Source organism: Ixodes scapularis, unplaced genomic scaffold (genome assembly GCF_016920785.2).
Source record: "Ixodes scapularis isolate PalLabHiFi unplaced genomic scaffold, ASM1692078v2 PGA_scaffold4__175_contigs__length_147842914, whole genome shotgun sequence".
NCBI lineage: Eukaryota > Metazoa > Arthropoda > Arachnida > Ixodida > Ixodidae > Ixodes > Ixodes scapularis.
In genome coordinates, this window is record NW_024609879.1 from 94,344,610 (window position 1) to 94,370,357 (window position 25,748).

Genomic DNA, 25,748 nt, shown 5'->3' on the forward strand with positions numbered 1-25,748 from the left:
TTTTTTTTTTTTCCTAACCGTGGCACCTTTGGACTTGGCGCTCTTCTTGACGTCCGAGTAAGCGTATAGTCAAAGCCCGCGGTACAGACCCTAGAGTCCCGGGTTGGAACCTTTCGCTCATCTGCCCGTTTCGATCTGGCTGAGAATCTGTGTTTGGTCGAATCGCTACTGCTACTGCCTCATTGATGCCTGTGCGGAACAGTCATACCGCCCCGGTCAAAGGGTTCGTCTGGGGCCCGATTTTGGTCGAGGTGGGAGCGAGAGCGCTTTCGGCTGCCGATTGGACGTGGTGCCACAGCTCGCGCGTTCTCAGCCAATGAGACGTTTTTTCACCCCTTCACAAGCTCACAATCGGGTAAACATTTGGCGACGTCTCACAAACACACAGACAGATAGCGAGAAAGGGGTCGCGGCCTCTAATGTGCTTACCATGGTACTCCTTCATCCATCTGTTGATGTCGGCTAGTGTGCGGCAGCAGAAGAACCCGAGAGTCGCAGACGAAGCGCGGAATGTCAAGTGCTTCCAATGTGAAATAGCAGAAGATCCAAATTTCAGCATGCGTCTGGTCCCACTTTGCCGCGTCGTCTGTAGCGGATGATCAACTTTTTCCCGGTATGTTAACAAACAACGTACTGCTTTTTTGTCTTTGTCCGCAAATGACGTTTAGTAACAGGCGAACCGCGTTCTTCGCTCACGTTACCGGACAAACCGTCTATGAACGCTATCTTGCTGGCTCCGGAAGAGGCAAATTAGATCTCGCGTCGACCAAACTCGAACCTCTGGAGCGGAGAGACCAGTCGTCTCTTTCGATGGTTGCTTAAACACCCTGACGCACCTGCTGTTCCTTTTTTTAGAGCGCAGCTCTTAGGCGCCCCTTTACGGCTTGAGCGGCGTCGCCGTCCCCGTCACTGCGCGTTACATTATGGGAAACGTACCATAATGCAACGCGCGGGTCTCACTTGTGGCCCGCGCGTTACATTATGGCACGTTTCCCATAATGACGTCACACGTGACGTCACGCGGGTCCTGCGCGTTGCATCATGGGATATTTGCCACAATGACGTAACACGCGACGTCACGCGTGAAGCTCACGACGAAGGTTACGACCTTCACAGTAAACGAAACGTCCTCCTACCCCCCTCCTCCTCCCCCTTCTCCTCCCTCCTCTCATTCTCCTGCCCTCCTCCTCCCCCTCGTCCCCCTCCCATGCTCCCCCTCGTGAACTGAGGGCCAAGACCTTCACGTGACCACTTCACGAGGGGGAGCCGGGAAGGGGAAGGACGAGGGGGAGGAGAATGAGAGGAGGAAGGAGTTGGATGAAGGAGGGGGAGAGCGAGGAGGAGGGGAGGAGGAGAGGGTGCGGAGGAGGGGCATACCCTCCTCCTCAGGAGCTGCGCTCTAATTCGGCATTACAAAAAATAGTAAACCTTTTCTTTTTATCTTTTTTTTTTAAGTACAGCATTTATAATTATATCCTTTCAATCCCGCGTTGCTGCTCATGATACGGTGCTGGCGCTCCTAACAGCAGAGATCGGCAAACGTCCTAGCGGTCTCTCGTATGGGAGCCACCGAACGTGCCGGTCAAGAGTACAGGAGGTCATGAGATACGTATCCCCAGCTGGTGGGTTCAAATCCCGTACCGGCGCTGGTGTTGCCTGCGACTTCTGGGGTTCCTCAACATTTCAATAATAGAAAAAGGAATCGTGGGACTCGCCGATCCACGGTGGAGCGATTTCGGATTCAGTACAGTGTCGCCGCAGATTCCTGGAGGTTCCCGGACCGCGCTTTGAGAACTTCATGGTCCTTAGGTGGCCCAAATGAGAGACTTGTGTCTCAGCGTGCCCGGTGCTCTTTGTAGAGGCCCCCGTCTCCTTTTTTCTTGCAGAGTGCGACGTCCTCGGGCGGCGTGATGAGCATCAAGGAGCCCCTGGGTGTTATCGGAGTGGTGTGCTCCGACTCGGCCCCGCTGCTGTCCTTCGTCACCTTGGTGGCGGCAGCCCTCGCGACGGGCAACACGGTCGTGGCCCTGGCCAGTCAGAGCTCTCCGCTGTCGGCTCTCCACATGTGTGAGGTACTGCTCCACCTCCACCCGACAAAAAAATGTGCAATTTTAGTGTTATTTTTGTACTGTTAAAGGGAGGAGAGGAGAAGGAAGAGCAAGGGCATATCCTCCTCTCCGTACCCTCCCCTCCTCCCCCTCAAGAGCTGCGCTCTAATTCGCCATTACAGGGAATCGGAGGAGGAAGAGCAGGGCCATACCCTCCTCTTCGTACTCTCCCTCCTCCTCCTCAACAGCTGAGCTCTAATTCGACATTACAGGGGATTGTAAACGTTTCATCTTTGTTGCGTCTGTAAAGGACCATTCACACTCCTGCGACCGAGTAAGACCGAGAGAGACCAGACCGGTTTTTAAGCCTCCTGCGACTTCTTAGGACCAGCTCCGCTGCAGCGCACCCGGTCCTAAGAAGCCGCAAAAGGCTTAAAAGCCGGTCTGGTCTCTCTCGGTCGTACTCGGTCGCAAGAGTGTGAACGGCGTTTTACGTTCCCAACGGATCTCTCGTCCGTGACGCTCGTCGGTGGCGATTTGCTAGTAGGAAACGATCCTCTAAAAACACGCTGTGCGTAAAAATCCGTCTGGCGCAGGTGTTCTCTGTGTCGGACGTTCCGGCGGGCGTGGTGAACGTGCTGTCGGGACTCGAGGCGCCCCTGGTGCGCACGCTGGCCGAGCACCACGACCTGGCGGCCGTCTGGTACCACGGGGAGTCGGACTTGGCGGCGGCCTTCGTCGAACGGGCGGCCGCGCACAGCGGCAAGGCCACCTGGCTGCGGGACGCTAGCCGCGACTGGGAAGTGGACGACCACTGCTCGGGAAGGCTCTTCGCCGCCCACGGGACCTCCACCAAAAGCGTCTGGCTGCCCTCGGGCCAAGTTTTCGCCAACTGAACACGCCTCCTTGCTGTTGATGTTTTTTTGTAGGTTTTGTTTTTAGAGATGGCAGGGTTTTGCTTTTTTTTACATATAGACATCTTCCTGCGGAAATCCAGATGATGTGCAGAGTGCGACTCCATGGGATCTCTTCATTGCCATAGAAGGGAACATGTTTCGAACAAATACGGCTCGCTCCCTGACCGCTCTAGATTCGTATTTGGAAACTGGTTTTCTAAATTAATAGATACCCAGCGAAATCGACGGCACCTAGTTAGCAGTTAGAACATGCAAGCTGTTGTCGCAGGTTCGCCCGCCAGCCTTCTCGAGCGGTTTGGCGATTCGGATGTCTCGAAAGTTGTTTCAAAAACACGCTATTGAAATTGCCAGTGGCAAATCAAACTGTCGCTTCGTTCGACCGTTTTTTATTGTGTTTTTATTGTTTGTTCCGCGTTATGTCGGATTTGGAAGAACGTTCTACTTGCGGCATTCAAATGTATGGCCTTTTAATTACAAAATCTTTTACGCATAGCGTCCGGCGTTGTTTTTTTTTTACGTGTCTCACGATTAGAGCATCGCTGTCTTTGAAAAGTAGAGCCTCCGAACAGTTTTGCTGTACGAACTTGATTATATCGAACGGCTCGCCCGTGTTTTGTGGGTATCGGTGTATTTTTTGTGCACTATGTTCCGCCGTTTCGAAGTCTTTAACCGTAATATAATGTTTGGGTTGTCGTGTCCATGAGTTGTCGCAACTGCCAGAGCGATGATAGCGGCAAAAGGGACCACCGCGATATTGGTTGAAATGTTTGACACTGGACATATCGGCGCTATGTAATGCAACTCGGATCGCGCGCACCACTTACCCGCGGAAGCTTCGTTGTCGCGTCTTGATTTCGAGGATAAAAGCAAACGTTTTCGTCGAGTCGTAAAACTCGATGACGCACAGTCGCGCGCGAATCGCAATGTTGGCGATTAGTTGTTTTTCTATAATTTCTTTTTCTCCGAATGTCATTACGCGAAGAGAAAATCTAAAGCGTGTTTCGTAGGTCGTGAACGTCACGATCCGAGTCGGTTCAACCGACGGTACAAAAATCTTGCTGTCTCGGTCCGACCCGACGCGAATGTGTGAATCGACCTTTAGACGGCGCTTCAGGTCCGCAACCGCATCCGGCCTCGATTCGGTTGCATTGCCGCGAAACGTTGTCTCCGGGTTGAACAGCTCCGTGCTTCATCCACCACGTGACCAGATTCCGATGCAGAAGGGGGAACGGGCGCCCTCGTCGGGCGAATTCAGACTACTCGATGTCGTTTGCGGGGTTCGGATGAAGGTCCCGAAGATCGGGACTGAAAGCGTCCAAGGAACAGCGGGTTACGGCGGGTAGTTCAACCGCACGCTGTCTTTTGAGCACGTTTGGGCGACGTCCCTGTTCTTGTCGACAGTTTCCATATGGAGCAGATATACCGCGTCGCTCTTCCCTTTAAAGACGCGTTCTTTTTGCGACGGCAGCGGCGCGCACTGATGGTTTTGCATTGAGCGGGGAAGCGGCAGCTTTGCCAGGCAAACACTTTTCGTCTATTAGCGCTGCTTGCCCTCTTTTGCAGTCGCGTAATCGAGTGCTCAAGTCACTGCCCTGACATTCCCTTCTTTGTCTATTTTTTAATGTTCTTTTCTACCGCCTCTGACAACTCTGGTCGAACCTTTCGTCAGATTCCATTGTGTACCCACTCTGCCTGTGCATGAGTGTTGGCAAATGTTCCTTTTTCGTCGGGATGGTGTTTGCGCTGTACCGCGACCTGATCGGCACTTTTGTAATAAACTTGGGAAATCCTGTTGCCTTGTTTCTTCGTCTTATGCCTTCTTTGTATGACTTCCACGTTTGTTTGTTTTCTTCGACGCTTTCCATTGCGCTGCGCTCGCTGGACCACGGCGCCCAGAACAAGTTGGCTAAGAAATTCAGTTTTGACCAGTGCGCGCAGTCCAGTCCCAGTTCCTCATTGAATGTTCAGGGTTGGGTAGAAATACTCTCAAAGGTATTTGGAAATACCGACACTGGGATACATGACAAAAAGAACAAAAATACTTATACTAAAATTCGTTTATAAAAACGATGGTGAAACATAACAGGAATATATTTGAAGAATGGAAAAGTATTTGGAAATATAAATACCGGAATACATTTTGTTGGGGCGAAAATACAGAGATTGAAATGCATTGTTATATAAAAAAAATTATTGTAGATGTCTGAATACGAGTGAATACCAAAGACAAAAAAGAAGCATGATCTAGAATACGAGATTTTAAAAACTTTTAAACCAGCAAACTAGTACTCACTGCAAGGTGGAGCCTAAATTTTGGCTGACTTTTTTTTTTGGCTCGAGTCAAATTTACCGCAGAATGAACATCTTGTATCTTAGACAGTCTTGGGGAAGTTACTTTTTAGAAATAATTATTTACAGTTAATATACTTTGTCAAAATGTAAGTTACAGTTACAGGTACTTAAGAATAGAAGTAACGCGTTAGAGTTAGTTACTTCGTCATAGCATTAGGGTTTTAAAATACTTTCGTGTTTCTTGTTTTTTCGTGTTTTTTTTTTTTTTTTTATGAAGACGTAATGACAACGCACATTGGCTACGAATTGTATTCATTTGGAACTCAGAAAACTAATTTCACTTTTTGAGATATATATTGTTACCGTCGCAATCAAAGCGTTTGCTGCTTCTATACAAGGTGGACTAAACAATATATTATTTACTTCATAATAATAATAGTCTTTATTTTATGTGTCCACAAACAGCGCAGGGCTTTTTGTGTGGTACACAGCAAATGTCGACAAGATGTATAATCATTGAGAAAACCCCAAAAAGCACTCACAAAATAAAACTTAGAACAGATAGCGACATCTGACAAGCAAGGCAAGGTAAAAGAAGAAGAGGCACTGGAAATGCAAATACAGCAACTCAAAAGTGCAAAAAAAGATTGTGTACGACCGTTATTACGATCGGCGGATTTTTTTTTTAGTCACGAGTCATTGTTAGGGGTGTCGCGAACCGGCCGCGGTTCGAGGTCGACCAGGTTCGACTTTTTCGAACTTTTAGTGGAAAGTTCGACAAACCTTCTATTGAGGTTCGACTCGTGTGCGCATGCGCGACAGGCTGGCCAGTTGGCTTCGGATTGGATGATAATGGCTAAGAGATGAATAAAGTGCAGCGCTGATTGACTATTTCAGTTAAAGGGGCGGTGCAATGATTTTAACACTGAACGAAAGTGCAGCTTGTATTTTTTATATTGTTTACTTCGGCATAAGTAAAAGAAAAAGTGCCACCATATCCCAAAATACCTCTATTTCGCTGCGTAATCGCAAAATAAAGAACGCTTTTTTTCCCAACCTGCGGCCACATGGTGGCCGCAAATGGAACCTGTGGTCTGACGTCATTCGGAGTGTTTTTTGTAAGTGATAGTGTTAGGCAATTGCAAGCTTGATTTAAGGTTAAGTTTAAAAAATCTTGTTGTTTAGGCATGCAGAAACGCTTCAGAAGCCCAATATTGCCGCTAAAAGGGAATGAATTATTTGTGGCGCCATCTACCGCAAGTCAACAAAACCTGCCGTCATCCGTCGACGCCCGAGGCGCCTACGGCGGCTACACGAGCAACCCAGACGTTTTGTCTTTCCCTCGCTCGACGGAGTGCGTTGGTCGTGGTCCGTAGTATCGTGGTATCGTTAGTGTTCCTGGTGTCTCGACCTCGACTTCGACTGCCCGCCGCGTCGACCGCCGGCCGCGTCGACTGTCCGCCGCACAAGTCCAAGACTTACTATACGCAAGCATCTTGCGCTCGACGTCGCTCAGGCTGTCCGCCCGTGCCGCCATGTTGGTCGAGAATCGGCGGGAGAGCGGCGAGCCCGGCGAGCCGGCGAGCGCTGGGGAAACGGAAGCCAGAAGAACCCAACCGGAAACCAACGCCACTCCGAGTGACGTCACAGGCGAAGCTGGTGCCGCTTCAACGTTCAGTTGAGGGGTGCCAGAGGTACCAATTTCTTTTATTTTTTTTTAATTAAAACTAGGGCAAGCAGGAAAGAATAGTTTTAGGACCTTCGTTTTTTATGTGGCCGGGATCAATTTCCGCAATTAATTAGCCAAAATCCGCAAATGGTTGCACCGCCCCTTTAATACAGTACTAAAAATTAAGTTATTGACTTCTTCATTTATTAGAATTAGTTTCTTTTAATTGCACCTGTTCACAATATAAAATAGGCCTTTCCATAAAAAGAAAAAAAAAATCCAAACGTAGACATGCTTGTATTAAGGTCTGGCCACACTGTCCACAAAGTCGAACCGGTCGAATCTGGTAAAAAGGTCGAAGGTTCGTCGAACCGGTTCGACCCAGTCGAAGCCCGAAAGTTCGACAAAAAAATCTGGTTCGACAAAAGTTCGCGACACCCCTAGTCATTGTTACACAGGATGGATTTGCTAACATTAGTAACTCGGCAAAATTTTCGAGATTATGTATTTTTGCACAAAGCTGTGCATGGCACATTAAAGGAGCTGTGCAACGATTTTAACGTTGAAAGAATTGGCATCTTCTACTTTTGACATTGTTCACCCTGTTACAAAAGACACAAAACACACCTCCTTCCTTCGAAATGTTGCAATTCCGCCGCGTAATCGCGAGGCAAAACAGAATATTCCCCGACCTGCAGCCGCGAGCGACGGCCATGAGAAACACGCGGCGTGACGTCAATGGGGGTCTTGTAGAAAGATAGCAATTAGTGCGAATACCTGCTCAATAAAAGGTAACTTGTCTGTAAATCTTGTCGTTCCAACATAAATATAAATGCGTTAAAAACCTGGTATCATCGACAAAACTTTTATTATACGGAGTTTAGTGGCGCCACCTATCCTAGGTCCACAAAACCGTCAGCTCTATCTGCTACCGCAAACAGAAACCGGAGGGGGAGGGGGACAGGGTTGGACGATCATGGCCGGACCCGGATAAGACTTTCCTCCGCACCATATCGTTCGCGCTGCGCCCGCCAGCACGTGGTCACGCGATCGCGACCGGATTTCTCGCTGCTGACTGATGGCTCTAGAGAGAGAGCTTCACCGGAACCCCGCGCAACTCCCATTGACATCACAGCGCACGTGACTTGGAAGATGGCGAAGGGGCTGAGAGGTGCCGAAAACCTCAATCTTTGTCCATTTTTAAAATTAAAACTAGGACATGCAGGCAAAAGCGGTTTTTTGTTCTTTACTTCAGAAAGGTCGAGACAACAACACTGAAACTTGCACAGCTCCTTTAAGTTGTTCTGAACTTGTGTCTCTGCTCTCTTCATCCGTTCCATGCGTGAGCAGTCGCAACCCCAACACGTTCTATGTGCAAGATCATGCAAACAATATACTCTCTAGATTACGCCGAAAAGTTGACTTGTCACTAAATATTTCTGGAGCGAACAATCCAACTTGTTAAAATCATGCTGCATTCGTATTAGGGGAGACGTGTGAAAAAACGTGGACGGATAGAAAAAGTTGCGATAACGGCTCAAACGTGGTAGGGCGTGAAAACATACAGCGCTTCACAAGCTTTATACCTCTATTGTACATGTTCGGCTCCGTGGTTTGGAACAGTTTGAAGCGTGGCAGGCTCTGAGAGGTTAGAATATGTTCAGAGGAAGCTGGCACGCATTGTGTACGACCATTAATACGGCCGGCAGTTTTTTTTTTCAGTCACGAGTCAATGTTACACAGGATGAATTTGCAGACATTAGTAGCTCGGCGAAATTTTCGAGATAACATATTTTTGCATAAAGCTGTGCATAGAACATTAAGTTGTTCTGAGCTTGTGTCTCTGCTCTCTTGATCCGTTCCACGCGTGAGCAGTCGCAACCCCAACACATTCTATGTGCAAGACCTTTGTTCACTTTCCGCCATGTTGCGTATTCAAAAGAATTTTAATGTACTCAGCGCGGAGATTGATATCGTAGACAGTGAACGCTCGTTTAAAATGCCCCAAGCATTCAGCTTTACTAGGATCAATGTTTTTGTGTTCCCTTTTTGTGCAAAGAGTGTATTTGTGTGCACCAACATTCAGGCTTCGGCTGTTCCTAGACACAAGAATGAAAGAATGAACAGAGGACAGTCGACAAGCCCATTGACAAGTTTGTGTAAAAACAAGATATCCCGACAACGCCGTCTTTCAGACATTGTACATAAACCAAGTTCCCTGAGCAGCCGATCGTGAAAATAATAAAAAGTACGTAAAAAAAAAAACATCGAAAACGATGCGAATAAAACGCTTCTGTACACGCTCGATAGAGCAAGATGCTGTATCATTTATACAATTTCACACTATAAATGCAAACTCGATTTTTGAGCGAATTAGACGACAGAATAAACGAGCTACATGCGTAGAAAGAAAATTGTCTTGTGGAACATGAAATTTCAAATTGCTCTCGATGTTCTAAGTGATGCGTTGCATGTGACCGACACGTGATGATTAAAATTCAACGCCTTATCTATAAAAACTCCACGATCACGAGCAACACTCACTCGTTTGATGACGACGCCATCTAAGATATAACTGAACGCGAGGGGCTTTCGCTTTCTACAGAGACCTATAGCCTGTGTTTTATGTTCATTAAGCACGAGATCATTATTAAAGCACCACCTAACTATGTTATCCACATCGCCTCGAAACCGTCTGCATTCAGAATGCGAACTAACCATGACGAAACATCTTTATATCGTCGGCAAATAAAAGCATTCTAGAATTTTTTACCGAAAATACAATGCCATTTACAAAGATTAAAACAAAAGTGGACCCAGGTTGCTCCCCTGAGGCACCTCTGACGGCTAAATAAATGCTTTGGACATAAATCCCGATACACGAACGCAGTTTGTACGATCGTTTAGGTAGCTCCTGAACCAATCACAATACGTTAAACATAAGGCCGTAGTCATCTAGTTTACGCAGGAGCCGATCATGATGGACCCTGTCGAACGCCTTCGACATGTCAAAGTAGATGCACGTCTACTTGTTGATGGCCATGAACAAATGGCGCTGCATAATCTAAGAATGTGCACAAATTTTTTTCCACCGATTTTAAATTGAAAACATCTTCATTAAAAAAAGAAAACAAATTGGGTAGGAAAGAAGTCGTTTACCTCAGTTACAGGATTCCACTGGCCTCCAATGCCGCGGTGGCCCTCCCTACCAGCCAATGCTGGCAGGCAGGGTCATCGCTACGCAGGATGGAGTCCCACTGCTCCCTTGACGTGTGTGAGATTGGGTCTATAGTTGCTGTGTGTTGGCATGCCCATACTGTGTGGTATGCGTCCGCCTTCTCCCGCGGCAATGCGGGCAGAAGAAGGAATATAGTGACGGGTACCCCTAGGAGAGGTAGTTTAGCTAACGTGGGCAGTGTTTCTGTCTGCAGCCTCATAAGAAGGTATACATCGTCTTTAGTTAGGCTTTTCTTTCCCTTCAAGAATCCGTGTTGCTCAAGACCAATTTTTTGACGGAAGTATTTGTAAAGACGATTATGCAGCATCATCTCAAAACCTTTAGAGAAACTAGATAATAAAGAGACAGGATGGTAGTTGCTGACAATAGTGTTATCGCCTGATTTAAATATCGGAACTATATCACTGAGTACTTTTATATAGACGAGAATCTGCCCGATTCTAGCGACAGGTTAAAGATATGAAGCAACACCGGCGTTAAAAGAAGAGCACATCATTTTAAAATAAAGCTTGGTATTCCGTCTGCGCCAGCAGATAACTTCGACTTCATGTCCCCTATGCATGTCTTTACCTCCAGCTCATCGGAACAAACGAAAAAAAAAATTGAGGTATTTGGGCAGCACAGCAGAATTCGTGTTAGTGCCAGAAGAGAAAGAAGCATGACATAAAATGCTGAGCAAACATGTCTGCCACCGTTCATTTGGGTTCGATGTACAGCCGGAACTACCCCGTAAGGCGCAACACTACTACTACACTTTTTTTGTGTGTGTTTTTGTTTTTCTTTTCTTTTTGAGTGGGTACGATTTTTTAAAAGTCTTTTGGGTTTGAATTCAGAGCAGATTCAGTCTAAGAAACGTGAACTTTCTCATCTCTCTTAAACAGCCGCTTGCACTGGATTTAAAAATGCGTGTATTTCATACAACCGCGCCAGAACCTTTGTTCGTTCGCACCGGTCAAGAAATATCAAGGAGGCAATGTTTGCATTCACAACATTTTATTTAACATCCCATTCGTATTGTGGTTAACCCGCTCGTTATACACGAACCAAACAGAAAATCTAAACTACACAACGAACTCATGAAACCCGGTTGAAAACAAAGCGGTAGACAGACGCAAAGCGGGACTGCAACCATACGAAGACGCGCTCGCACGATACAAAGGCACAGAAAAAGCGCGCCAAATTTCTCAGTGTTACGTAGTGTACGAACTTACATTGGTTATGTGCAGGCAAGACAGAGGGATATCCAGCTCGCCTTTGTTGTAAAGAGACCCTTTCAGAAATTCAGTCTGGCCACGTTGATCACTATCATCATCTAAAAAATGGCATATATGTCGTAGTAATGGCGGTTTTCTGTTTGCTGATGAAGAAAGAAGTTGAAGACGCTCTTGCCCTGATGATTCGAGGCCTATACATTCGAGACGTCATCACGATTTGAAGCAGGAATTGAATGCAAGAGCTGCGTAAGCGTTAATTTCTAACTAGGGCCCGGTCAACCTGTTTGTAGCGCCCAATCGGCTTCGAAGCCCCTTGATGTAGAGAACTTTACCAAGACGTCTGTGTGGGTTGGTGCTTCGTTCTGACTGGTTGCATCTTTGCGGTCATCGACACTGAAAGAGATGATCGAGAAAGAACTGTACAGTGAAGAGCATTCTCGTTTGCCGTTGATTCGCGAAAGTGATGGTGCCCGATAAAATACTGCAGGCTAGAGGTTAATTGCCGCCATTAGTGCCACAAAAGTTAAAACTGCCATTTAAACCACCAGATGGCACTGAATTTCAGAAAGGGTATATTAAAAATTTTAAGTGAGTCGCGTGCCGAGATGCGAGCTCAGAACGGTCAGAACATTGCCACCGGGCGTGTCACGTCCGAGAGGATAAACTGTCGAACCAGTCCCCACACACGCTGAGTATGACGTTTCCAATGCCAACTAGGACCGAAACTATCCGTCAAAACGCCAACATAACACCGACGACCATACGAAACTAAAAAGAACGAAACCACAAAACGGCCACTGCTGCGGCTTCTGCATTGAAGGAGGACATCGAAATAATAAAGACAATAGGGAGTTTTAGACTGTAGACTGTTTCCGCAGCCCGCTACGCAGCCGCTTAGCGCTCCGTAATCGGCCTCAAGACCTTGAACTATGCAGACAAGTCTGGCGGCGGGCATGCGGAGCTGCGACGTTTTCTTTACTATTACCGTAGCGGACGAGAAAAACGATCTCCCTACTATTTTGACATTTTACGGAAGTGACGTCACGGACGTTGAAATAATTTTAGGGATATTTTTACGGTGAGCGTCGAAATAATCACTGCCTTTCTGCGAGGTGGCTCTGTTGCTTGGCTGAAGAGGAGAGTGTGTTCGATGAGGCCGGAAAAGGGTGAAGACGAGAGAGCCACACACAGAAAGGTTTAAATAAAGCAAAAGCTTAATGCGCTTTTCCGCGCGATGAGAAAGGAAAAAGAGAAGTCGAAAAACGGCTGCCCTCTGCGTCGTCGCTACTTTGCTCCGACGAAAAAGGTTTTGAGTACATGTTTTATTTTGTCGCGTCTAATCTGGGCCCAACCTCCGCACACGATAGAACCCGCTATAGGGCATTTTCAAATAAGATCGAACAACCATGTCCGGCGACCATTTTTTTAATTTCGGTGGAAAGAAAAATATTTTGCTGGCTCCATGCCCAGAAAAGTAAAACAAATCCTTGTTTTGAAAAAAAAGAAATTGTTTTCGCGAAAAATAATTTGTAAGCAACCCCTCAGTCACGTGCTCGTTTCGCGTATCGCGCGATGTTGGCATTTCTGGCGGCTTTCCCGAAAAAATTGTTTTGGCTACGGACCTAGAAATATTTACTGACAAATTAGACATAGGAAGGATTGACAAAAAGTATTGATCACCGATTATTCGGGTCGTTATTTTGAGAAAGAAAATCGCAAATACGACACATTGCGCAATAACGCTTTGGAGGGGGATCGGTGGCCGAGTGGGCTAGTGCACACCAGCTCGGAGCAAGTGGAGCGAAAACTCGCGCTGCAGAACCCAGGATCCTGGGCTCCCCTGCCCGTTTCGATATGGATGAGCGTCGAACCGGCGTTTATCACTACTGCATGACGCATGTTGATAACCCCCGGCTAGCGGTTGTACTGCACTCGCTAAATTGCTCATCCACAGCGAGTGACTCGTCGGAATTTTGAAATGGCTGACCAACTACACGCTGTATAAATACCCACTCAATCCCAATTATTATTAACGCTCTCGATTAAACGTTTTTTTTTTCTCCGTATCTACAAAGGCTAAGGTCTTCAAACTTTACTAGTGTGACATTGTTACCATTTATATAGTTCATCTTTGCATGAATATTGTTGTCCTGGTTAGCGGCAGAAATTTACAAGATTTCCTCACACAGGGGCATTTAACTAAATATGCATTATTTTGAAAATCATTTTTGAAAAAACGCCACCTTTAATATTCTTTAAACTCTCCGAAATTAACGTTTATAATATGTAGTAACAGAGTCTGCAAAAACATAAGGCAATATTTGTGTGACTTTGAAGTTATAAACCGAGAAATAGGGCCAAATTGACGCTAACGAGGTTGCCATAAAGGGGGCGTGCACATACCCATTCTTCACAATTTCATTATTATTAAAAATAGTAAAAATGCTACCGGGTGGTCAGGAAAAGACACACTGGCAGCACAGAGGTGCACTGTAGTTTTGAAGAGAAAACTCCTAACATATTATCGTACAACCGACCCAAAAATGCCCATGGGCCGGAGCGATCGAGAGGTGCCACCCCGTAACATGCTTCGCGGTGCCTGTTTCAACAGCCGGCTTGTAGCGTCTCCGTCTACACGCCGGTCACCACGAAAGGTGTGGCTCTCAACGTGACTTTTGTATCACCAACGTGTTCTGCTTCTATGATATCGGAATACGTAAAATTGTAATTATTTGGATATAATATTGTCACGAATGACATATGATGAGGCGGCGAATAACTGAATAAACTGACCGTTTAATGGGGCAAACTTGTGCCCAAAAAAAAAAAAAAAAAAAAGGAGTAGGTTAGCGTCGCAGGCGTCGATGTCGGCGAAACAGCAGCGTCGAGTGCTGGGGCGAAACTGACTCCGGCTTGCCACCTTTTGTACCGCCGTGAGTTTCTGGAACATTCAGCTTAGAACGTTCGGCGCGTAGAACATTCGTAACTCGATCAGACAAGAAAGTTCTCAAATTTGCGAGGACACCAAGTAGAAAGAATAAATAGAAGAACATTCCACTCGCTGGAATCGAACCCCGCGATCCTCCGCGCGACAGCCAAGCACGGTAACCATCCGGCCACGTACTTTTTTTTTCTTCTTATTTTCTTTATTGCATTTGGCTGCGTACGCGCTCGCTCAGCCACGCGCGTGGCAATAGTATCGCAATACCAGGATTACACCCAAAAATGTATTTCGACACAGGAATACACGATGCAGTTGAAAAATATAAAGACATAATGTATTTCTGTATTACTGTCGCGATACATTTGTATTGCGACACCGACTAACCACGATTGAAACCATACCTTTAAGTTGACCGACTAAAAAGTTAATTAATCAAGTTAGGAAGCTAATAATACCGTGCGTTATTAATTTTTATATAAAATGCGTTTTGGCAGAAATCAATTGGACATCAACTTTTTTTTTTTCTGCGCGTACTTTTTACAGGAGGATTTAGCCCGCGTTTCGAGAAGCACCCCGTGTAAGATGTGGAGTCGCCGGTGTCGTTTCTGCGACAGCGAACCTCTCCAAATACAGGCTCAAGTATCTCCTCGGTAGAATGGTGGTGACCTCCGGAAAGGTTTTGTGCGATCAGGGCCTTCGTAATTCAGCCAGTGGCAGATCCAAGGGGGGGGGGGGGGGACGGGGGCGCCCCCCCCCCCCCCCCCCAAACCAAGTCGGCCCCCCCCTCCCCCCCTTCTCAGAGGGCAATTTGACATGAGTGGACCCTCGGGTGCACACCAAAAATGGGAGAATAGCATCCTTACAAATCCCCCCCCCTCCCCCCCCCCCCCCCCAAGACAGAGTTCTGGATCCGCCCCTCAATTCAGCTGATGTCAACGCAAGGTCTCCAAATATTCTAGGGTAAAGTTATAAATATTCATGAAAGGTAAAATACCTCATCCCCTGACACTTATTCTATTTTACACCTTCGCAAGAAAAGAAAAAGGAACAAAACGACCAACCAATGAAAAAAAAAAAAAGAAAAAAGAAATGCTTACGTGTGAAGCTCGTCAAACTTTTAGGTGCTGGGGGAAATCAGCCGTCTGCGTACAGTCCTTATTTCGAGCTTTTCTTGCTCGCGTTCCGTTCATTCAGATGCGCTGCGAGAGACCAAGAACGCGCGTATTTTCGAACAATATAGTGTCTTCCAGGTTCGTTTTGCCGCTCCACGTGGCCATTTGCTCCCCGAAACTTGCACCGTCATATGACACTTCCCTCTAAAAAAAAAAAAAAAAGAAAGAGGGTGTCGTCTTACACCATTTCGTCCGATATAATGAACCCCAAAACTTCAATTCGACGTACAACGCCCTACAGTCGAAGAGACGACCCCAAATTTTACGAGGGGCTTCATGACGGTGTGATATAACTTATTAAATAGCTAAAGTATACGTATCAAAAACCACAGAAAGAAAACATTGAGGTTTTGCACTAGGGTCTAGAAAACCCCTATTATTGTTTTTGTAGTCAGTCACACGTACATTACCTATTTTAATAAGTTGTACCACTCGGCTATCAAGCCGCTCGTGAAAGTTGGTACCGTGAGTTCAAAGTCAGTTTGCTAACTGGAGTTTTGGAGTATCTTATATGGGACAAAGGGTGTAAGGATACACCCTTCTTTTTTGAGACTGTTGGCCCCAGAAGAATGTCAATACTGGTAACAAATCGTGCCCCTTTCAGTTCTCCTTGGTTGTTTACAACCAGCAAACCTATCGCAGAGGTGTTAAAATGCCAACCGGCTACGAAAGAGAACAATTGCGAGTTGGTCATTTCTCGGGCCGTCCAAACACCCGATTTTGTTACAAAGGTGAACATTCGCTATTTGTCGCGTCAGAAGGTAACTGTCCTCAACGTGGTTTTGTTTACGAGGTTTGAATACTCTGTTCTTGAGCATTTCACGTAAGCGAGTTTGTGCCCCAGCAGGTTGAGCATTCATTGTGTACGGCATGCGCGCTACCAGAGCGACCTCGGAGACCTCGAGCACGCGACGACACGGCAAGGTGACCTTTCGGGTCTTCCGCCGATTGCCTAACGAGGCTTCTGTTTGGAGCGTCAGAGGCGTTTGTGCGGTCGTTAGAGGTTACCCCCGAGGCGTCCCGCTCCTAATCTGGGCGTAACCGCTTCTCGGTCGGTTTTCCGCTCTACGTGCTCTATCTGCTTCCAGATAGCGGGTTCCGTCCTGAACCGTGCGGCGGAACCTTGAACCGATGCCTCCGGGAGGACGAGCGAGGCAATCAACAACTGTTGGCACTAGCCATTCCGCCCATTTTAATTTGCTTCCGGCGATCGAATCGCGAGCTAGGTTCGGCGGTAAATCTCAGTTTCCCCTCGGCCGTCGGCATGTCTACCGAAGCCCTGCGTCGAGGTGCAGGCGGTGCAGGGGACATCCGTCCACCATGGTCACACCGGATCAGTGCTTGAAAAAAAGAAAAAAGAAGTCGAGGATTTTGTACGAATAATAAAAAAACGACTCCAAGAGCTCGGAATGGCCGACAAAGTCAAAAGAGACTGCCGCTGTCACCAAGATCTGAAGGACTAACGGGGAATAAGTGAGAAAGTCGGCCTAGGATTGCCGAGAGGGGGTTGTCAACTGCTGAGCTCCCTTAGTCCTTGGAAGGGGTTCGTAAACACACCTCGTGTTTACGATATAGTAGAAAGATAGTACAACGTCGAAAGGCCTGCTTTTGTCTACGAGAATTCGAAAAATGTAGCCCACTATTCCGTACCTCTTTTTCTTCGAAAGTTCTCCGCCTTTTCACTGTGATACACCCACAGTACCCAGAGCCCCAAAGTCAGCCGGCCCGGGCTCAAGCATTGGACACGACGTTACTCTGACGTATGGGCTCGTCAGCAATCAATCCGTCTACGAACATTTGGATTCGCATTGGTGACCAATGAGTGCCGTGACTGCACTTATCATCACTTGAGAATGACAAGTTCCACGGTGTGTTAGAAAGCACGGTAGAAGCTTGTGCACCACAAGCACGTCACGACCACGTGATTTCTCATTTAGCTTTTGAGTTAAGGGTTGAAGCTAAGGAAAAAGATGTCGCCCTTTAACGCAGGGAAACTCGACACATTAGGGAGTTGTATTGTAAAATAGTTTGTTGTTGGGCGAGTTGGTGAACGTTTGGATACATGGTTTTGCGCTACGGTATACCCGAAGAAAACGCCGCAGCTGCGCATGCGCGCCGCCAGCCTTCTCTGCATAGTTGAAGGTCTTGTGGCGGATAACGGAGCGCTATTCGGGTGCTTAGCGGGCTGCGGAAACGGTCTACTACAATTCCCTATTCACACCGTTACCGTGCTCTGGGTACCGCCCTACCGGAGCCTTTGAAACATGCTTTTAAGCACGCGCCCCGCGGTCACGATATCACCCGGGTGCGTCCTTAAAAGCAGGCTTTAAAGGCTCCGGTGTGGTACGCGGAACACGGTAACGGTCTGCTGAAAGTCCCTATTGAAGTGCGCCGGCGTGCGGCGTTTTCTGAATTTTTTGTCGTCGGCAAATGATGCTTCGGTACGAACGCTATCTTTGCACGTTCTGGGGGATGTTGTTGTAAGGATTAGACGGGAAAAGGGGAAATGCCCGTGCGTTAATGTTATCCGCCCATCGCGGGGGAAAGACTCGCAAGAGCAGAGGAGAGGGGAATAGAAGTTAAAGGGTCTATAGGTTTTGAACGTTCGGCATGCCAAGAAATTCGAGTAGGTAACTCGGATGTGGGGGGTAAGGCAGGCAAGTAGCCAGGATTTTGTTTCGGGGGGGGGGGGGGGGGGGGGGGGGCGTCTTCCATGAAAAAATGCTGTATGAGGGGGAGGGGGGAGAGGAGGCCCCAGCCAAATGGAAGATTTTTGGGGGGGGGGGGGGGGTCGGGCCCCATGCCCCCCCCCCCCCCCCCCTCGCCCCAAAGCTACGTGCCTGGGGTAAGGTCTGTTGCCTAAAACCACTTTAAATGAGGGGTAGCTAAATATGTGCAAAGTGTGGTGAAGTGTACGCGGATATACAAGTATTAAAACACAAAGTGTCACACCAGGGCCGTGTTCCAAAATTTACTCGATCTTACTCCAGGGTTCCAACACCTACCTGCGTCCAGCGCTTTTCAATCTATGTTGTCACGTGACACCAGCCGCCGGAGTAACTCGAATCCATTTGGCTAAGATTTAGAACACAGCTCCCCCCAGGCAGCGCTAAAGCCTATCGTTTTACCAGCGATGTCGAATCGATACGATGACAGTGTCAAGTTCTGCTCTCGCACTGACATCACATCTTCAAGACTAAAGGCTGTTTCACATGCTGCGATTCTCGTCCGAAATTGGTGCGATTTCCAGTAAATGTGCGATAAAAATCGCAGTCGCACTGTCGCAGCGACTTTGCGACTGGTTTCCACCAAGTTGGTATTTTGTCGCAGAGTCGGTAAGATCAGTTCAATGTCAACCAGTTGTTCATTTGCCAGGTTTCATTCGCGATAGTTGCGTATTCGAAAATAAATTTAGACACCTTAAGACGTTTGGTTTAATGGTTAATTATTAACGATTTCTAGTTACATATTGTATTCGTAAACCATTTGTGTTTATTAAGACGTTTGTGTTGTGTTTTAGGCAAAGTCAAATGCCTCGCGTCTGTGTCCGACCAGCCGGCCGCGCCGACAGAAATCACGCAGTTGTTGGAGCATGTGAAACCAAACATTGCGATCACACTCGCTTCGTCGGCTGTCGGCCCGATTTCCTTTTTTTTCGCAACAGTCGCTGCGCGTCATATTGAAGCTGTCGGTCGCAAACGACGCATTAAAGTCGCGATGTGAGACCCCTTCCTTGAATAAACTTCATGACCGTTCGATAGTTGAGCTCAGTTTGGCGCTTACCCCCTTTCGGGAACATCAAATGGTGGGCTGTGGCCACCACGGCGCCGGCTGCTTGCAGAGTGGTACGAAGTTCTGTTCGAGCGGTGTCATATCTCTGACACAACCACTGCACGTGTTCGGTGTCTTCTGGTGTCCCGCAGGTGCCGCAGTTTGGATATTGTTTTCCCGCAATATCTTGTGTAGCTTTTTCTCTGCAAATTGGCCGTCTGCTCTCAGGCGATGCAGAATGCTGGACCCTCTCCGGTTAAGCTTGGACTCAGGTTGCGGAGGAGGAGCGTTGTCAGATGCTACTCCGTCGTGGGGATGTCGCATTCTTGTGATGAGATTTATGAGACGCCTGGGCTTGCTGAATCGTGATATAAAGTATTGTGGGACTTCTTGATCGTGAGCCTTACCTGCAAGGAAGTCGACCTGCTCGTTGCCTTTGATGCCGCAGTGGAACGGGATCCACTGGAAAGTCAGGTTCCATTCTTTTGCTTCAACCTTGCGGGATGTGTGGGCAGCTTCCTGTGCAAGTGGTGGTGTGTGTTCCAGGTTTTCAAGATGGCAGAGTGCGCTTCTGGAATCCGTTGGAACGACAGCTGAGCAAGGTTCAAGTTTGAGCAGCGTTTCCAGAGCCTTGCAGATGGCTACTAGCTCCGCAGATGTTGATGTTGTTTAGAAGTTGAGCCTCCCGGCTTGCTGCACGTTGATCGAGGATATCAAAAAGGCCGCAGTGGAAGTTGCCATTTCAGGTTGAGTCGACCCGTCGGTGAAAACGTACAACCAGCCACCGTACTTTTCGTCGAGCTGATCTTCAGCAAGAGAACGAGCTACGATAGGAGTGACAGGTGCTTTTCGCTGGAGGAATGGAAAAGTGTTGGCCACATCCAAAGGTGGTAAGGTTGTAGGAGGAGGTAGGGGGTGAACAAAAAAATTCTTAGGGGGTTCATTCTGCTCCTCGAATTCCATTGCCGTAACTCCGAGGCAAGAGAGTGGTCGTGAGCGGAGCCTGGTCAGTAGGGAAATTGCCGACGTGGTGTTGTGGAGCCGCACCGGGTAGCGTATTGCTCATTGTCTTGTATGGGAAGATAGTTGGCTTTCTCTTGGGCCTCTACCAGTGTCGCTATGTTTGTAGAACATCTTGGGAGTCCGCGGCATAGTCGCAATGCGTCAGGTAGAAATTGTCCGAGCTCTTGCATTTGGGACCTTGTGAGGTTCAGGAGTGGTACAGTGTGAAGCATCCTAGAGAGGATGAGCCCACGATATAGTGCGAGGAGACCTTGTGGTGAGCGGCCAAGGATACTTCGCGAAAGCTTCGAAGAACGCACATCAATTGATGACACTGAATGAGCGGGCGTATTGCTTCCGGACGCCAGGTGACGTGGTTTTCAATTACGATGCTCAGGTACCGTTGAATAGTAACGTGCTGAAGATGGGCGTCACCTATATTCGGTGCATAGCTACAGCTGTGCTCGGTGCTCTATTGGGACGGTAGGAATGCAGTTTTGTCGACAGAAAGAGTGAGTCTTAGGTCTTTTGTGGATTACAACCTTGTCAAGTGCCCTTTGCAGCTGTGATCCAATAGTTTTTTTCCAGATTTTGGCGGACCGACGCACCGCAGTGCCGTACGGCCTGGGAGAAGCAAATTAAATCTCGTGGTGACCAAACCAGAACCCCTGGAGCTGAAATGAGTCACCACTTTCTATGGCTGCCTAAATAAACATCCTCACGGACCTACTGTTTTCAATTTTTTCAGTAGTTTTTATAACGGTTGAATCTCTCGCCGCGGCTCATGGCCGTCAGTCGAATATGACACGCCCGATGGTGATGGTGCCCGTAACGGCAAAGATGGCCAAACCTCACATTATGATTATGAGAGGGGCGATGCAACAATTGTTGTACTTTGCGCAAATACCGCTTAGAAGGATTACCTGACGTAAATGACCTATGAAACACAGGTTCGTTTTTCACCACACTGTAATGGAAGTCACAGAATAAATTAAAGAAAAATCAGCAGAGTTCATCCCTCAACTCATAGCCAGAATAGCCAGAACAAGCGGCCCCGTGATCTGGAGTCAATTATGCCGCCACTGTTGATCATAGCCACGCGCTAGGGTTGGCAAAGCACTGCAGGACACGCCCTGAGTTCCAGACAATGTTACGGTTCAGCTATGAGTAATCACTAGCGGACGCAGCTGTGTCATAGCGTCCTCTATACTGACAAAGCCTGACAGATCGGCACGAGAAGCGGCCGCCGAAATTGAAAATTTAGAGCGGCAGACAACGGATGATAGAAGAGCCTAGGGTGCCTACATGTCTGTCTGTCTCAGGGTGAAGAGATCCATTGTTGCCCTGAGTATGCAAGCGCGTGACGCTCTCGCGCACTCGGTGCGTGACTTGGGCGGTAAAATGGCGCCTACGCATTAGCCAAAGCTACGCGCTCGAGCTGAGTGACACCAGATTGCCCGCACTTCAAAATGCATAAAAAAAGATTGGGCGGAAAAATGACTGAGATGTCACCACTCAAGCAAAAGCGCGCGTGTGTATGAAGGCACTCTAGAAGAGCCACATGACGGGCGCCCCGCTGCGGCGAGACGCCGGAACACACTTCTCCCGAGCGATGGAGTGTCCGCTTATGCTCCTCGCGTTCGTCGCGCTGCCTCTTCTTTTTTTTCGTCGGGTTTGAAAACCATGTTACGGGTCCTCGCCGCTGCAAAAGCTGTGCTCTGACGTCTAGTTTCCCCGAGAAATGCTCTGTGCTACCAGATCCTCGCGGTTCAAATCTGCGACCGGGTATTCTACGGCACCGTCGTCGAACTGCCAGGCTTTGTGAGTATAGATGAGGTGGCTGTGCGCGCCGCTGCTGAGCGCGTACAGACGGCGAGCTTCCGCAGTTCTTTTGTAAAGTGCATTTCGCACCATCAAGATTGAAAGTCTTAGCAGCCTATTAATGTGAGCTCGTTCTGAGCATTCGCTCAAAACATCGGCCTCAAATATGGCGTCCAGTGATTACCCCTATTGTTGGCACTGTAGCGATTGGACACGGGCCACTACCCGAATTCTTCTCGAGCTACTGATTATCACGAGCCCAAATCGAGTGCTCACGCAATTCTCTGGTCCAATCTATGAGCCGCATTCAAATATCGTGACTTGGGTTGTTGCGACCATCCAGTTACGTCATCAAGTTTTGCGAAGGATAGATTAAAAGAAAATGCTCGCTTTTGTCCTTGCAATTACACCGCCACCAAGGAGTTTCTCAGTGTCGTCGCGTGCGACTATATACTTGGGTCACACAAGTGCCGGGAAGCTCGTGTAAAGTGGAAAGCATTCTAAGCGAATATCATTGCACGGCCCCTTGAATGATCCAAGCTGAGAGAAAATGAAACATGCGTGCCAGTGTTCAGTGTTACACGCCTGACATCCGGGAGGTTTAGCATATAGACGCTTTACACACGCGCCAAATTACAGCCGCCATTGCTGACCTTCTCTTGTCTTACAGAGATGCCGAGCAACTGAAACGGTGGTTGACGATCCTCTACAAAGGCCGATTCTTTAGAAAAGGACACAGTAGCACTTAAAGTAGCAATAACCTGGCCTGCTATGGTAATCATGAAGTGAAATAAACGGAATAAGAGGAAACAAAAACTGAAGATCAGTTATGGCGGCGTCCATGCACAGCTGCTGCAAAGCGTCTATAGTTCTCAAAGGCCCACTACCGGTACGGGCGCGCGCTTCAGATCATGCATCCAAGTGGCAGCACGAACTCCCGCTACAAATAGCGTAGCCTGACTATACGATCTACTCAAACTCTCTATTGAGATTTGAATCCCACTTTAAGCTGTTATGGGCTCTTCCCACGTCTGGAAATGACGTCTGTTGTTTATGTTGTTGTCGTTATTGTGGTTGGCGTAGTGTCTTAATATCTTTCGTCGATGTTGCCAAGTCCTTGAAAAAGATCGCCGGTCGGCACAATTTTAAAGGGAACAACTGGCATAATAAACAGTTGCTCGGGCATTTCGGCGCTTCAGTTTCCTCGTTGCGCGAAGCTTCAATCGTGTGATTCACGATCGGGCGTGGGACAGGCTTCCGAGTTTCGCGTGCTGTTTTATCCAGCAACCGAATTTCATATCTGAGAAACATTCCCGCCACCGTTTCCGTAGGAACCGCGGAAAAGTATGTCGTTTGAATAGAGTCATAGCAGCAAGTAAATTTATGCTTCGTTCTATACACTGAGGCTGCCGTTATAAATTCGCAGAAATAACCCGGTGTCTTGTCTCCAGGCCGTTTCTTTTCCAAGTAACAGAGAAGGTACACAATCCTCGCGACATCGCGCACAGCCAGACCCGAGAACTACTAGAAGGAGGTAGATGAAGGCGTCCATGTGCAAGGCGCGTCTGAAAATGAAGTTCCGCCTTATTTAGCTAAGAAATGTTCACCCCATTGTTCAGTGAATATGCGACGAACTTGGCCCGGCGGCACGTTCGGTTAGTACGCAGTGCTACAACCATAGTTCTGACGGTGCACTCCTGGGCGAGCACCTTCGGGCGAAATTCGTCGTTTTTTTCGCTCCATGGAGTACAGCCCGAAGCTTTAACGAATTCTGTGTACCTTGTCTTTTTATGTTTTAATGATGGGGCATTTTTATATCGCGGGTCGACTCTGTCCCCCAATGGAAGGCTGGGTCCGCATCTTCGGCATTCATCGTCAAAACAGTAGACCTTTCTGACACATCCCACATTGCACCGCGCAGGGAAGTGTGGGGCTGTTCCGATCGCTCTCCCATCCTGAAAGGGTTCTCGTACCAGTTCAGAGCACAAAGAAAACAAAGCGAGCACGTTCCTAAGTGTTTTGTTGCGGTACTGCTTTCTTAGCATTCTGAAATCTCAAAATGCCGAAGAAACTTTAACCGCTCCTTCTTTTCGCGCTGCTTGAAGAAGGGGCGGTTCCACACTCTCAGAAAGAAAGGATGTATTTTTAAACTCTTTTTCTCATATGAGACACCCTAAAACTTCAGTTCCATGTACAGCGCACTGACGTCGAATTGACGGTACCAACTTTCACGAGAGGCTTGATAGCCGTGTGGTTATCAAGCTGCTTGTGAGGCTTGATAACCACGCGGCTATTAGGCCTATTTAAATAGCTGAAGACCACGTTACTAACTACAAAAAGAAATCGTTTTTTGGCCTTATTGCAAAACCTCAGTGTTTTCTTTGTGTGGTCTTTGATACGTACTTTAGCTATTTAATAAGTTATATCGCATCATTATCAAGCCCCACGTAAAATTTAAGATCGTCTGTTTTTACTATAGTGCGCTGTACGTTGAACTGCAGTTTTGGGATGCATTTTATGGGACAAAAGGGTGTACGACGATACCTTTTTTTTTTTTAGAGTGCACGACGCAGTGTGTTGATGAGACGATGGGAGGCGCTGCGCATTTCCGGAAATGTGCTGCGGAAGCGTTTCCTAATTATTTCGAGGTCAAAACTTCAGGGACAGGTGCTGCAAAATAACAAGTAGTAAAGTGCTGCAGAATGTTGTATTAACTTCTTCCACCCTGCGGCCAGTGACAGCCCACTGCTCCACTGCATCATGAACGGTCCTTTATTAAACACCCCTTTCCGCAAAGTTTCTTCGCACATTGAGTTTAGTTTATACGTTTGGCGAGCTTGTCGACGGATCTCTTTCGTGGTCTGCATGGTCTGATATCTATCACATTCAAAGACATAGCAAATTTCTGGGTAATTGTGTTGCGCGTGAAACGTGGTTTCCGTCCGATTCCTCTGGAATTGGCTTAACGCGTGGCATGTACACTCGATTGATAGCAATAGACCTTTTGCCGAATTTCCCAAGCATCAAAAAGAATGCCGGGAACGTAGGTACACGCGCTACGCGTGCTGGCGTCTTCAGCTCTAACTGTTCCAAAGCAAAAATCTGGAAGGAATGGCATTTCGCACGCGCGTTCCACGGACGTTTTATTTTGGTTATTTACTTCGAATCTTGGTTATAAGGAAGGCGAGCACGTGCAGAGCGTGCACCTACCTACGTTCCCAACATTCTCTTCCATGCTTGGGTAATTACTAATTTAGCGAAAGGTAAATTCCTGGAATTGAGATACCGGCGCTATCCCGGGTTTCAAACTCCTGGCGCTCTTCCAGAACCCTCTGTATCCTCAAGCGTTTCTCCGATGACATCGAACCACCGTCTGGCGGGTGAGCGATGGCGCGTAAGTGATTGCGCAATCACCCGCCAATCAGCGTCGAGTGAGGGTGGCCTAGCGCGTAACATCATACCTGAACCAGTCAATGAGCGTCGAGCTAGTGGGTGCGACGTCATCACTTGGCTCAGCCAACAATTAGCATCGAGCTGATCCTCGGCATCACTTTTTGGCTTCACATATTTCTAACTGCCCCGCCCCCGACGAGGCGAAACACGTTTGACGTGAAAATCTCATCACAGACCGCGGAACCTTAGAGCCAGCGAGGAAAGCAC

At 47.7% G+C, this 25,748-nt stretch overlaps 2 protein-coding genes across 2 annotated transcripts in view; both read left to right on the forward strand.

Annotated features, from left to right (window-relative positions):
• LOC8035979 (aldehyde dehydrogenase family 16 member A1) overlaps positions 1-4,757 on the forward strand; it is a 65,949-nt gene extending 61,192 nt beyond the window's left edge. Inside the window, exons 12-13 of the mRNA XM_040209765.2 lie at positions 1,887-2,072; positions 2,645-4,757. Of these exons, the coding sequence (XP_040065699.1) occupies positions 1,887-2,072; positions 2,645-2,944 (486 nt within the window). The 3' untranslated portion in view covers positions 2,945-4,757. The remainder of the gene's footprint in view (positions 1-1,886; positions 2,073-2,644) is intronic.
• Positions 1-25,748, forward strand: part of LOC8024671 — a 288,655-nt gene that overhangs the window by 82,814 nt on the left and 180,093 nt on the right. The gene's annotated exons all lie outside the window — the stretch shown is intronic.